General features: G+C 39.0%; 1 protein-coding gene across 6 annotated transcripts in view; it reads right to left on the bottom strand.

Moving 5' to 3' along the window:
- Positions 1-14,732, bottom strand: part of UVRAG (UV radiation resistance associated) — a 282,645-nt gene that overhangs the window by 253,522 nt on the left and 14,391 nt on the right. For all 6 annotated transcript variants that reach the window (XR_010725357.1, XM_066208721.1, XM_066208727.1 and 3 more), the window contains exons 2-6: positions 14,223-14,340; positions 12,766-12,800; positions 10,902-11,063; positions 10,012-10,086; positions 5,396-5,481 (exon numbers count right to left, since the gene is read on the bottom strand). Coding sequence is in view for 5 of the 6 variants with exons in the window: in XM_066208721.1 (XP_066064818.1) it covers positions 5,396-5,481; positions 10,012-10,086; positions 10,902-11,063; positions 12,766-12,800; positions 14,223-14,340 (476 nt within the window). In the remaining variant the exon portion in view is untranslated. The remainder of the gene's footprint in view (positions 1-5,395; positions 5,482-10,011; positions 10,087-10,901; positions 11,064-12,765; positions 12,801-14,222; positions 14,341-14,732) is intronic.

Below are 14,732 nucleotides of genomic sequence, written 5' to 3'. Positions count from 1 at the left end.
TGTTAAACTGTTCATCCATTTCAGTACTGCTTAATTAAGCATACAAAAGGCACTCTAGAGATCCGATTCCAGCTCCTATTTATTCATCCTGGCCTTAGGCTGCCTGGATTCACCTGTCCAAATCCAAGGGGGGATGCCTGCCTGGTCTTGGCTGACTACTGGGTACAAAGAGCCAAGTCTTCCAAGTGCAAATATTTTCTGTTTAGAAACATCAAACCTGGTCATCACACACACCGCACCATCCCCCACCTCCCCACCCTCCCCCAAAGGCACGTTTTAGCAGAGGAACTTTGTGATTTAAGAGCAGGTCAGAGGAATCCTACAACCTGTTTCACACTTAAGATGGTGTATTTCCACATCTACTGGGAGAGGATGATGGCAGCAGCAGTAGCAACATTGAAGTCTGAAAGTCTGCAATGTGACTGCCAAGATACTCTCAAAAAAAGCTACAGTAAGGCACTGCAAGAGTATCAGGTGATTTATCAGTGATCATCTTTCCTGATCCAGGCACATTCTACAGAAAGACAGTGACTGTTCCACCACATGAACATCCGTAACTGCAACGTTTAGAGAGGTTTTGGTCACAACAGAATAGCTGGGACCCTTCTCTGAGTAAAGGACAGCAAAGGGAAAAGCTAGAAACAGGAGACTTAATTGTCAGTGCGTATTTTAAAATTTAATAGATCTTTTTTGCCTGTCCTTATCTCTATGCAGCTACCAGCACGTCACAAGGAATAGGGTAGCAAAAAGCAACTGTTTCCATGTAGTCCCATCTACTGCCTAGCTCCATTGGGTTCACTTCTTTCATGGAGATGAAGATGGAAACAGAGGAACTTCAGGGAAGTTCAAAAGGCAGTACAGTTTTGCATGGCTCACATCTGGATTTATCAGATGCTGTGCAACTCTCTGAAGTTAGACAGCCAGTGATGACAGCATGTCTTCTTCCTGCTTTCCCTCCTTTTCACCCCACTAAACAACTGGAAGCCTGAAGTTTGGAAGTGCTACTTAAATCAACTATACAATAGCAAAGTCTGGCTGAGGTCCTGTCAGACAGGACACACATTGTTCAAGATGGACCGGTTTAAAGAAGACAAGTCAATGTACCAGAGATACACCTCAGCACTGAGTAGCTTAAGCCCACAAGCCCTTGTACTGCTCTACTATTCCCTACTCAGAGGTTATGAAAAACAGCTTCACTTTCAGCATTGTTTCCATGTGTTAAAAATAGCTGCATAAAGGCAGTTAGTACATTTGCCATATGCAATCCCAGTGACTCTGTAGTCTCAGAGAAACTACACTGTGGAGCAACTGAGAGGTTTTACAGCTCCACAGCAGCCTACGTTGACCATATATTTTGTCTTCATTTCTAGTTTCAAAGGTCAAGTACTGTTTGCTCAATAAAACTGTTAATAAAGATGGAAGATTTTTAACAAAAGCAAAATAACTATTTATAAACATCTTTCCTAAAATAAGCAGAGCTAAACAAAAGCTGATTTTATATTATGGCAACAGTTTTAGCCTTGGTCACTGGAAGGTGATTTTATTAATATCTCAGTTTCAGATCACAGACAAACACTACCAGCATTTGTATTCTTAAGCAGTATCTCTTCAGTGACAAGATACGCACTCCTCTTTAAATGAACAGTTGTATTACAGATGGCAAACCCTGAAACAAAACCTGTCACTTGAACCATACCCTGGCCCCATGAGAGATTAATACCCAGAAGTATTATTCAAATCAAATTGTGCCAGATTAGACACTAATAATATTAAGCAGCTGCCTGGAGCTAATCTTTTTACCCATCTCAGCACTCAAATTATGCCAATGTCAGAGATTCTGTTGCTGGTTTTGTTGTAAAAGAACACTTTTTTTTAAGCACAAACACAAGCAAAATATTTTCAATCTGCACTAACTGGCTGGCTAAATACCACAAATATACCATGCCATCTGCTGAAGGAACAGTTAAGCCATAGAGACAGCAGTTCTGAATGGAGTAATAAAAACTATAGGAAGCAAAACTTCAAAGGGGCAGATTTTCACTAGCTCTTAGACTTTTTGTCTCCAGGCAGAATATGGGAGGATTTCAGGCATTCACATACTTAGAGGCACAAGCCAATTGGCTCTGTAAGTGTCACAACAACACAAAAAGCTGTTGCAGAATACACTATATTAATTTTTGTATTTAGAAATTGAAGTAAAATTTTATTACATAGCATTTTAAGCCCTTTCTTTAGTGATCTCATCTTCTCAACATCACTTAATACTAAATGTCTATTTTTCAAAGCTTTAAGAAAAGAAAGGCTAGAAAACCAAGAGAATACTAAATATAAACCTAATCCCATTAGTGCTGCAAACGTGCTCAGAACTTAATTAATTGACACATGTCCAGAACATGACCTCAGAGGAATTTGGCCCATCTCGAGTGCTGTGTGAAAGGTGTTACTGTGTAACCTATTAATACCAGAAACATAATGTTTAAAAAGTCTTTAAATTATCTCTTTTCAGAAAATATGACAAGCAACAAAAAACTCAAAATTTGAGCTTTCCAGTTGATGTGGAGAATTTTTGTTAGTTAGCCCTTTTAAAGCAAATGGCTGAAAGAACATTTGTCACTTCCAGATGGCACAAACAACTTACAAGCAGCACCATGTCTGCCTGAGAATCTTGTTCCTGTCCCAGAAGAAGGGTTATAAGCTACAGAGGTGCTGAAACATTCTTTGTGTAAAGAGGAGTTGCCTGAACATTTGACTTTTTTGTCCAGCCTAAATAACTTGTAAATCCATGTAATTCAGCATCTGAACACAAGCACTATTTTAATCCAACACACACAAAAAAAAAATTATTGTTCACACACACTGTCACTCCCAATTATAAATCAACATAACTTGAGCCAAGCATACACTTTTCATTAAGGTCTATTCACAAGCTTCATAAATTTTAGCTATTCACTTCCAAGGAAAAAAACTACATCACTTCTTCCTCTAAAAGCAGTTTTGAAACACAGATCAACCACAGAAGTTCTCACCGTGCAGTCAAGAGTTAGGGGATGAGCTAGCCAGTTCTCTCCATTTTGGCTATCACTGGCTTTGCCACATCTGGTAGCACAGTACAACCACAACAACTGGGACTCAAGTCCCACTGTCACAAGGATTTGCTTCCTTTTGTAAAAGTTTAAATAAAGCCAGTACAAGCTATTCTTCATACCCACATTTATTGTGAAAACATTAGGAAACCACATGTGCAGCTTGTGAATTTTTACTACAGAGAAGCATCTTTATCATGAGAAACTCTTCAAAACATGGGATTTATGTGACCTGATGAAAATCTTTATGGTATGGACACCTCAGTATTCTCTTTACAGCCAATGGACAGAAAAAGGAAGACAACAACTCATTTCCTTCCAAAGTACATCCCGTCTAATGAATCATAACTCAAATTATGCCCATCTCTCTCTTCTGTTCAAAGAGGAACACACTAATACCAACTATCTTTGGGAAGAGTTCATGGGCTGGTTATTCAAGCATGGACTCCTGAAGGAGGTGGCAAACCCAACTGCTTGGTAGGAGAAAAAGGACACCTGACAAAAAGTGACTAGAGATTATTTTAAAACAAACATTACCACCAGGCTTTTCAGTTTGATATCAAAGGTAAGCAGCAGTATAGAAAAGGTACCTGTAAAAAAGCAGAGTTAATGTGAGAGGGAATATAAAGGATTCTAAACTACACAGAGGACTCTGCCTTAGTTACTGACAAACTTTCCCAAGTACAATGAAATCAGACAAAAATGACACCTAGGTAGAGTTACAAATTACAGCTTCTAACTTATGCTGGAACTAAACAATGCAATGTAAACCCCTCGATATAGTATGCATAATCCATTAAAATACAATCAGCAGCAGGCCTGGTTCTGAGGTCTGAAAAACACTGCTCTTTCTGAGACAAAATAAAAAAGGAGAATATCTAAGCTCAGAGACAGAGCTTAACAGAAACTAAACCCAACAGCAGGCCTAGGCACTGTGAGAGATTGAGCCTGGACTCTCACATCCCCAAAACAGAAAGAATCTCCAGTAGTCAGGGTTCAAAACAGCACTGGTAAGCACTCAACAACGTGAACTTCATCACAGCTGACATCTTAATTTCTTGTGAGCTCAAGGAAAAACAGTCATGCATGTTCAGAAGAACTACAGATCAATTACACAGGGGTCCAGCTAGTCAAGTTCATGATCATAATGAGTCCCTTTCCTGGAATGTGCCTCATACTACATTGATGTGCTCACAAAATGTGAAAAACCCTCATGAATGAAGTAATCAGGGTACACTTCACGTTTTCCTTTTTCTGTTTAACAAAGACTTAATGTTAGATAGTACAAGTTCTCTTCTAATGGACTGTGCCAGAATGTAATCAGAACTTCCTAACACTCCTCCTGGTGGTTTCCCACTAAAAGCACAGAAAACAAACATTTAGAAAGCAGCCTTCAGTTTAAATGTGATTTACAGAATCAAGAAACGGAACACTCAAATTTTAAGAGAGCTTAAATAAGGACATCTGAATAGGCAACCTAAGTTGACTTTTTCTCTCTCTTCAGACAGGCAACACTGACACCTACTGTCAACACTGTCAAATGGATTTAACTTGTACAGCTGATTTAAAAAGTCAAATGTATTATTACATAGACTTTTGAAAGCATCTTAAATATTTCTTATTCAAGGGTTTCCTTCATAGCACATCTACTGCCTTTACTGCAGAACTGAAGTTATGAACCTGTCTTGTAAAATGCCATTTAAATAGAGATTCCTCAAAACCAACTTATTGGCAGTGGTGGACCACAATTACACTTTTTCATAACTAATATTTCTGAACTATTATAATTAAAGGAGATCTGAAAAAGGACATCTTGTTTAACCTAATACTAGCACTTCATTTTTTTTTATCACCACAGACATTTAAGTAGCCACCCAAAAGCAAAATACCACTGTACCTTTCTTAGACCACATCTGTGTTGGAATAACTGGATCCTGACTCTGCTTTCACGTATTTAAAAAAATTTTATTGCTCTTGAGAACAAAGTAAAGGCTTTCCACAGAAACTTTCCAACAAAGAAACTCCGTGATTTTGACATTCACAAGGCATGTCCATGGGCCAGCTCCAGAGTCAGTCCTAGTTCAGAGCACTGAAGCATCTACACGTCAGAAGCCCAGTGACCACCACTGACTACACATACATCACAGCCCAGGTCCTCAATACATGAGTATATTGGCCCAACTTTGACACCTCCTTTGCACATTCCACACCAGAATGTTGGGGGGGTCTTTTTAATATTTGGAAAGATTTCTCCCACACACAGACACTACAGAAGTTACAACAGCTACACAAAATATTATCAAAAACCTTACCTAAGCAAAGAGAAGACATCATAAGAGTTTCGAACACAGCTCTGATCCACCTGGAGAAGACTGCTCTTCAGGGTACCTGAGTGATCCTTGAGGAAAAAGAAATATTATTTTTATAAAAATTTAAAAAATCCATCTTGACTAAAAGCATGCACTTTTAGTAGAATAAGTGATCTTGCATTTAATGTATTTTAAATGCCATTACACATGTTCTATCTATGGTAGGTAGGAACAATTTAAAGTGGCAATAACACCACTTATCCTATAAAGGTATAAAAGGCCTATCAGTTTATCTGTGTTCTAGACACATAGTGTGTTTTCTTGAACTTTATAATCCATAACTGCCTGAATTTTATGCACAGAAACACTGAAAAGTGCAACTGACAACACTGCCATTCTTCAGCTTCAGATCTGAGAGCCCACTCAGTCACGTGCCAGAGAATTACATGAACATGAGATAAAGCTCTATCCTTTATCCATGCTGTAACACATTAAAAGATCAAAGTAATCTTAATTTTGAGTGACGTGAACAAGTTTCTGGAAGTTACAAAGTAAGAATGACGTACCATTGTTCTTTTAAGAGACCAAAGTATTCATTCTGTACAAAAGGTATCAAAACAGTAACAGACAAACAGCAATTCCTCATGCTGCAAATGTCAGATATTGAGCTTTTCCATACCAGGCACAGTCACACAAATTCCTAGAAAAGTTGCAAACTCTTTTGCAAAGTGTTGCTTTACATGATAAAGTAAATTTTAAGCAGGTCAAGCCACCTGGCAGCACTGTCAGAAAGATTATGGATTGCAGGAAAAAAGGCACTTACTTTAGTGTATAAAGCAGGCCCATCTGATACCTGTGATCAGACAGCTTTCCAACAGATAGAGAAGGATTTTGAGTACTACAATCCCTGCCTAAAGATTCTTTCCTGCTCCAACAGGAGTGAGTCTCCCTATAGAAGATGTTGAAATTCAAGAGTTAAACGTCAACATGTCCTGACACAACTGTGTTAACCACAGGCCACACAGCAGACATTCCTTTCCACCAAAAATATGGTTCCATCTAAATAATCTTGAGATATACACACTATGTAGCACATCACATTGCTACAGAGGCAACATCCCAGCAGCTTTCTCAGCTCCTCATTTCCATACTCAAGACAGTGGATGCTAAATGCTGAAATCCAGACATCTCTCCATTAAAAATACCAAAATAAAAACATCTTAATGTCTGAAAGAACTAGGATGGTAGAAAACTGAAAACGCACAATGTACCAGCATCACCATGCCCTAACCCTGGAAATGTTCAAGGCCATTGGAGCAACCTGATCCAGTGGAAAGTGACCCTGCCCATGGCAGGGGGGTAGAATGGGATAAGCTCTAAGGTTCATTCCAACCCAAACCATTCTAGGATTTTACAGCATGAAGTTGATGGCACTTCAACAAACACTGCCTTCCGAAAGCAAAGTGCAACATTTCTCAGAGAACAAGAGGACTGACCTAGAATAACTGTTTTCAGGAGTGAAAGAATTTGCAGCAGCAACCTATTTTAGCCCTTTCTTTTTCCCCTGTACTACAGTGTTGAAAGGAATTTTCCAGACAATCAGGCACCAAGTAGTGCATGCAAACTGCTCTACCCTGAGGAAATTTGCAGAACATGTAATGTAAGGGTTTAAGACTTAGCCATTAGGAAGTTTACCCTCCGAAAGAGGAGCGTGTCTTTTCCTCTGCCACATTTACTGGACATAGGCACATGTACTTGTAAACACAGAAAAAGGCTTTGCTTGTGCAAAGTGGCAGGATCTAGCCGCTAAAAAATACTTAAAGAATATGCATATGTGGGGAAGACTCTACATACATTGATGGAGATCACAGACTGAAAAAAGAGAGAGATGTAGCTTTCCAAAGATGAGGGTCTTTCCTTCTTGATAGTTGAAAATGAAGTTACAATTCAGCATCCCTGAAAAATACAACTTATGTTTGTCTTCCCCATGCCTCTGACAATTTTTGAGCCATGAAGAGTTGTACTGACTACTTCTTTTACTTCAAGGAAAAATCAGAAAGTTAGTCATTAACTAGAAGCTACACTTGCTTCCCTCAATGCACTTTCTGAAAAGGTATTTCTGCAAGAACAAGGGTGCGTTCTACCAGTTGGAAGCAGCAAGCATAAAACAGTTGAAAGGCAATCTGTAAGTCAGGAAGGCATTGAGGAAACCAGAGGGATGGGAAGCCTGGCTTCTAGTACAGCATCCAGAATTGATTTATGTTGAACCTGGGTAAATACTGGTTTTACACACACACATAAAGCCTCAACAAAACTAAACAGATTCAAAAAAGCTGCTCAAGGATCAAGAATACTTTAAATCCAGGTTAACAGCTTCAAAATTAGTCCCTGAAGCACACATCTATCTTACTTAAACATTGATCCAGTTCAAGCAACTCCAAATAAAGGTTCAGTGTATGATTAACAGAGAGGGTGAAACAGAGAGGAACAAGTGCTTCAGTGGTCCAGTGCCAGAACAGAAACAGAAAAATACATTGGATATGGTTCTGATGAAAGTAGCAGAATCCTGCTGAAATTTTCCAGCAAAACAATAATAAACTTGTTCATATTCAGAAGTTGGAGGTACAATTATGCGAAAGTCAAATGTGATCAAGAACAAAGCAGCTATATTGGCAGCACACTTTTATATTTACACTGAGAAGAAAAGCTGTAAACACTACAAGAGTTACAGTCATATATCTATACTAAAGAAAGAGAACCCTTCAGTGTTCAGAAGGCATCCACAAAGGTTTTTGAAATCTTTGAAACCCAACTGTTTTCCTTGCCATGAGCTAAGTATATCCATAGCAGTAAAAACCTGCAACTTGAGTAGGAACACGACTCAAAGAAAACTTCTTTTGAGCATCCTGACAACACCCAAGTTGCTGCTGGATGGAAGAGGTGGAAGAAAGGTAAAGCTCCTAATACCTATATATTGTCAAGGATAGAGAATTTAAAAGTTTTATGGCATCTCTAAAAAAAAAGTGAAGAAACAGTGACAATAACAATAAAAAGCCTCTGGCTATGGTCCTTTTATTCAAGAAAGACAATTTCTATACTACAGTTGTCTGGGATACACCAGTATCGCTACAAGAGTTCCCTACTTTGTGCCTCTATACGACAGGCTACTACTGTATTTACAACCAAGATACAGAATGAGAAACTTGCAGGGTGAGAGACCCCACCTGCAGTGCTGCATCCAGCTCTGCAATCTCAAACATCAGAAGGATATGGAGCTACTGGAGTGCGTCCAGAGGACACCACAAATGGGCTTGAGGGCTGGAGCCCCTCTGCTCTGGAGACAGGCTGGGACAGCTGGGGGTGTTCAGCCTGGAGAAGAGACGGCTCCAGGGAGACCTCAGACCCCCTGCCAGTACCTAAAGGAGCTGAAAGAAATCTGGAGATGGGCTTTGGACATGGGCCTGGAATAACAGAATGATCCTAGTGGATCCTTTCCAATGCAGAATATTCTGCGACTCTGTGACAAGGGGGAATGACTTCATACTGACAGCGGGCAGGGTTAGATCAGATATTTCAAAGAAATTCCTCCCTGTGAGGGTGTTGAGGCCCTGGCACAGGTACCCCACAGAAGCCTGGCTGACCCATCCCTGGAAGTGTTCTAGGCAGGGTTGGATGGGGCTTGGAGCTACCAGGTCTAGTGGAAGGTGTCCCTGTCCATGGCAGGGGCCTGGAACAAGATGGTCCTGAAGACCTCTTGCAACCCGAATGATTCAATTATACGATTCTATAAACAAAACCAAGAAGTACCTTTAAACCTTATGATCTAGGGAACAAGTCCTGACAACAACTGGAAAAAGATAATGTTCCCATCCTCTAATTCAGGCCCAGGCTCTTAGTACTGAAATCTTGAAAATTTACAACTGCATCCTGCTTCAGGAAAACTGAATGCAGTAACTGCAGCTGTGTGTCAAGGAGTCATTTCCTCTCCAACCAGGGACTCCTTAACACAACCTAACTGTACAACACTATTGCCAGCAATTTGAGATTAAAAAAAAACCTGTCAGATGCACTATTTACAACAGGTACCTTTAAACCTTTTCATCAACAATGAGGTAATAATCAGAGACAAAATTGGCTGGACAGGCACAAATACTACAGTGTATCCTTCAGGAAAAAACCCATGGGGTAAAACATGTGCAGCATGAACAAACAAATAGCTTTCCATTAAAGACTTACAAACTCTAGGCTTCAGACTGATAACCAGAACTTTGTGGTTTTATATCTGCCATGAAAATGAGCCTTAACAACCACATCACTTTCAATATATCCTATATTTGAATGAAATGTCTGCCTCAAAGAATACAGTCAAAGCTTACTTTCAGTAACCAGAGGGTTTTTGGACCCTAAATGCTACACTTTAAGTTATTTCAAAACATCACAGATATCCATGCAACCAAGGCAAGACAATAGTTTATATCTGTCACGTCAAAAAACTATTCCTTCTCAAAACAAAGCATTTTAATCTTCTGAGCATCCAAATGTGAAAAATCAATCTCACAGGTTGAATTTCAGTTTGTCATCAATACCAACAAGCCAGAGCAAATACAAGACACCCTTACCTTCTGTTCGAATGAAGCTCCATAATAACCATCATTGAGACCAAAAATAATCTCATTTGGGTTTCTTGCATGAATCTGTAGGGAAGGAAGAAACCAAATCAGTCTACAGCCAGCTTACCGCAAATTTTCACACCAAATAAGCACAAATTGCTCCAAGAGTCTAAAGCAGCTTTTCATCACCTGGAAATCTAGAAGTACATAAAACCTCACAGACAACTGACTTTAACCATGGAAAACCTGTTCGCTTCACAGCTTTAGCAACAGTCACTATGTTCAGCTATTCTACTTTGAAATCAGACACACCAGACAGAGCATATTTCCTATTATTGCATTTCCAGGTGACAAAACCAAATAAGATAGCTGGAAACTAAACAGAGGTAAGACTCAAGAGTTTGGTCTGGAGAAGGCTCCAGGGAGACCTTATAGCCCCCTGACAGTGGCCCAAGGAGCTCCAAGAGAACTGGAGAGGGACTTTGGACAAGGGGGAATAAATTCTCATTGCCAGAGGGCAGGGTTAGATAGGATATTGGGAAGAAATTCTTGGCTGTGAGGGTGGTGAGGTCCTGGCACAGGTTGCCCACAAAAGCTGTGACTGTCCCATGCCTCGAAGTGGGCCATGATGGGCAGGGCTTGGAGCAACCTGTGGAAGGTGTCCCCCACCCATGGTAGGGGGATGGAACCAGATGATATTTAAGGTCTCTTCCAACCCCAAGCACTATATAATTTTATGATTTAAAGCTCTGATGTAAACTAACATGAATATCTGTAATCAAACTTTAAAATACAATCTTCAAACACAGTCATTTCCTTTCTCAGCATTCTGTATATGAATTCATCCAAATGTTTTGTTTCCTGAAGAAAAAAGTTGAGAAAAAATGTTTTCATATTACCTGCTGGCCCAAGTACTTTAACCCATCTAGATTGACTTTCCATTCAATCAAAAGCTGAAAGTGCTCCTTCTTGCCACCCCAGATCCTCACAACAAAACAAGAGACAGAGGTATCAAGATGATCAGGCATTATTCCAAAGTCAAGACTTCTCCATGTTGGATTCTAAGTATTCAAAGAAGGAAAAATACAGTTTAAACACGCTGAAACCAGTCCATAAATTGACAATTCAGAAAGCAGCAAAGCCCACCCTCAAAGATTTTTAAAAATCTTAAGGATGAGGAACAACAGTCACTTCAAGCTCTGCTGCTTCCTTAACCTGTTTGTTTGAGAAAATTCCTCAGTTAAAAGGCACATGCTGTAAAGTACTTCTGAAACTGTGACTGGGTTTTGCTTCCTTCCATTACAAGACATCAAAGAATTTACTTCAAAAAATTAGTAATTCAGTTTAACCAAATCAGGAACTTTCAAAATGGAAGTAACATTTCTTTCACAGTTATAATTCAGCTTTCAAAAACCAGAGTATAGATTGTATTCCCAAAGTTAAAGGGCGATATATTTCCCAATAATTAAATTAGCAGAACTTGCTGACATTTGTTCACATTCTTCTCCTCCTTGACTGATGCTCAATCCTCAAATGCTGTAACTAAAAACTCATCTTTACTCCACGAGACCAGATTTACACCTGAAGCTTTTCAGACGCAGCACACATTAAAATAAATGGCAAATTCCACCAGAACTCAGATTTGCAAATATGACGTGTTTCAAGTATTTCCATTCCTCTCTAACAACATCCAGAGAACTGACCAAAGCTCTAACAAAACCAAGTCAATCCAATATTACTAGTGCCAAGAGAAAACAGGGTGTACAAAAGCAGAAATGGGAAAGTGCTTTTATTTATATTTATTTCTCTCGCTCCTCTGAATACAGAAACAGTAGCTCCTCCAAAACAAAAGGCAGGAACTCATCATACCATGAAAGAACTCACCTTCCCTTCTAGTGCTTAAGCAGCTTGGAAAAGCGGGAGTTACCCACTAAGTATTACAGAAGAAATATATTAACCAAGTCCTCCTAACAAGAAGGAATATTGCATAGCTATTCAGGCACACGAATACCAGGTCATTAAAATTCCCATAGGTTATACATAGGATGCTCTCAAGACATCTTTTATTTAGATTTTTGTCATTTCATCACTTATATCCTGTGGTTAGTTTCCCTTCTTGTTTTTCCTTTTCCTGATTTAGAACAGACAGAACTAAAACTCTTAACAACTTAAGACAGAAACTGGAGAAGTTAGCAGCCTTGAGTACCAGACAGCTTTTCCTTCATTCAGGAGAGTTTGAAAGCATTTACCCAAAGTGCTATAAAAGGAGCAGTTCTACCTTGTTAATGCAGGCATTAAAAAGTCTTCAGCAGGTTTTCAAACTCCCTTAGCCAACATTTGCAACATCCTACTCCTATCCTACTATTACCCTTCCTGATTCGTAACAAACTGTTCAGTTCTGGCCCCTTCACTCATCTAAACTGAAAAATTTAGAAAATCTATCATGTTTTAAAACTTCAGTTTCTTACAGCTATTAGCTCCTCAAAGAATGTACATAAATATCTGGCAGGTACACATGTTCCTTGCTGTTTTCCTACACAACACGAAGATGTTAATAGAAATCAACATTTCTGCTACTCAGTAGCTCCCTATTCCAGCCCTCATTAAAAGAATCTGAAAAGGTGGAAAAGAACACAATGGTCCTAGCAGAAGTGAACAGTGGAAAGACACATTAAACAGTTACGGTATTCAGCAGAGAAATCAATACACTGCATTAAATACACGATTTTGAAAACAAAGTTTTTCCATATTGAAGTAACTTACCAGAGAATTCTTGATCACCTCACTCTTATAAAATTCTAAAGAAAAATAAGTAAAAAAAGTACCTTTAGATTAGCTCAAGCACTGATACAAATCTTAGCATTTGAAACAGAAAAAACTAAAAGAAGTAACAATCAAGAAAGACAAATGTTAGTGGGTACAGTTTATTAGTAACCCATCCATGAGATAGACTTTGAAATGCAGTCATGCTTCTTACTAAAATTCACACTCACTTATTACATGTCATTATTTAAATTTAATATTTCACCTTTATACCCATGATAATCCTCAAGGTTTACGAGGCTTTGATTTCTGAGGAAAGAACATGGCACGGTACTTAACAGTATTTGGATGACATTTGCAAAAATGACAAGTTTGCCACACACAGCACCTTCCTGGAACACAGCAGCTTGGATGAATTAATTACGGCACTTTCCTGAGGAGCAATGTTGACGTGTACCAGGTGCTCAGAGAGGAACAGCCAAGTTACCTGACAGAGGCGCCAACAACCCCGTATTTCAATAGGAATAAGCAACTACTGGGTGCATGAACCCTGGCTTTCCCAGTCAAAGCAAGACTTTAGAAAGACAGCCCTAGAGGCAGGAATACAGATTTTGTACAATATCCCAGCCCACTGAAGACCAAGGATAAAGCTTTGATGAAGTGCAAAACAGTCCCTAACACCGAACCCTGCAGAAACAGTCATCAGTGACAGGTTTAATCAACTACCACAACAAAGTCCAGGCAGCAAGCTCAAGTTCTATATTCTAATCCTTCAAAACACCAACCTTGGTAAAAAAAGCAAGACAAGATGCCAGATCTGTCACTGTGCCAGATGAAAATGAAAATTAAGAGAAAATCAAAATTCATCTCCAATCACATCAAAAGGAGCATGAAAACATATTTTTAATAACATCTCTCCATTATGAAGAACAATATACCATAGTGGAAAAGAAAAGTAAGACAGAGAGGAAATCTAATGCTCAAACACAGTTGCCTAAACTAGAAGAGATACCTGGAGATGCCTTCACATCATTGGCTGACAATTCTATTTTTTGAAAACCTTGATAACAATATGTGCTGATGTATACTCTGTAAAACAACTGGTATGCACAGAGTGGGACACTCTTCCCCACAAAGACAACTAAAGATCCAAAACCTATAACTTTTATGTGCCCTTGAAAGTTCCCAATTTCTTACATCATTGCTCAGGGAAGAGCAATGACAAAAACAGGCTGATTTAAGAGACTACAAAACCTATCATCTGTTTTACCTCCTTGGCTGCAAACTGTGAAAGCTTTCATGAAACTGAGAAAACTAAAGAGCTCTTTTCCAGTGTTAGCAAAGGCGATGTAACTAATGGCAGCAAGTTGTCAAGACAAAAAAAAGAATAAAGAGAATTCATATCATAAGAATTCAAAGATTAGCTAGCAAAAAGGTTGACAGCAAGCCTGGTTTACCTTTGTAGATCTTGGCATTATCACACAAGTGAAGAGTGAAGTACGTATCCAAAAGGCGATAACCATTCTTATTAATAATGTTACGTGCAGCAATATTCCGAAGATGACGAAGCCGGCGCTAAAAATAAGAAAAAAAAAAATCAAAGAACTTTCTTAGATTGAAAATTATTTTTCCAAAGCATTTTAATAATTCCCAAAGCACTGTTGTGAAAAAAAAAAAAAATCCCATCAAACACTCAGCTTTCTGTCAGACAGCAAGTATAAACAGCCAGGATTCAGCAAAGCCACAGAACAAACAACAAACACCTACAAGCTTAGATTAAGCAACACTGATATTCACGAGAAGCTATTGTTATTCATGTCCTGTATGTAATTTTTAACCCACGTGACTAAATCACCCCAACTCTTCAAGCAGTTTCAAGCAAATATGACACTATCAGCTTCAAACACAGCAGTAGCATCACCCCGATGTTTTGCACCATCAAACTGGAAACACTTCCCAGCCAAAGC

The sequence above is a fragment of the Chamaea fasciata genome, unplaced genomic scaffold (genome assembly GCF_029207755.1).
Source record: "Chamaea fasciata isolate MVZ Bird 193981 ecotype frontalis unplaced genomic scaffold, bChaFas1.0.hap1 SCAF_2, whole genome shotgun sequence".
NCBI lineage: Eukaryota > Metazoa > Chordata > Aves > Passeriformes > Sylviidae > Chamaea > Chamaea fasciata.
This window is presented reverse-complemented; position numbering and strand designations above follow the sequence as displayed.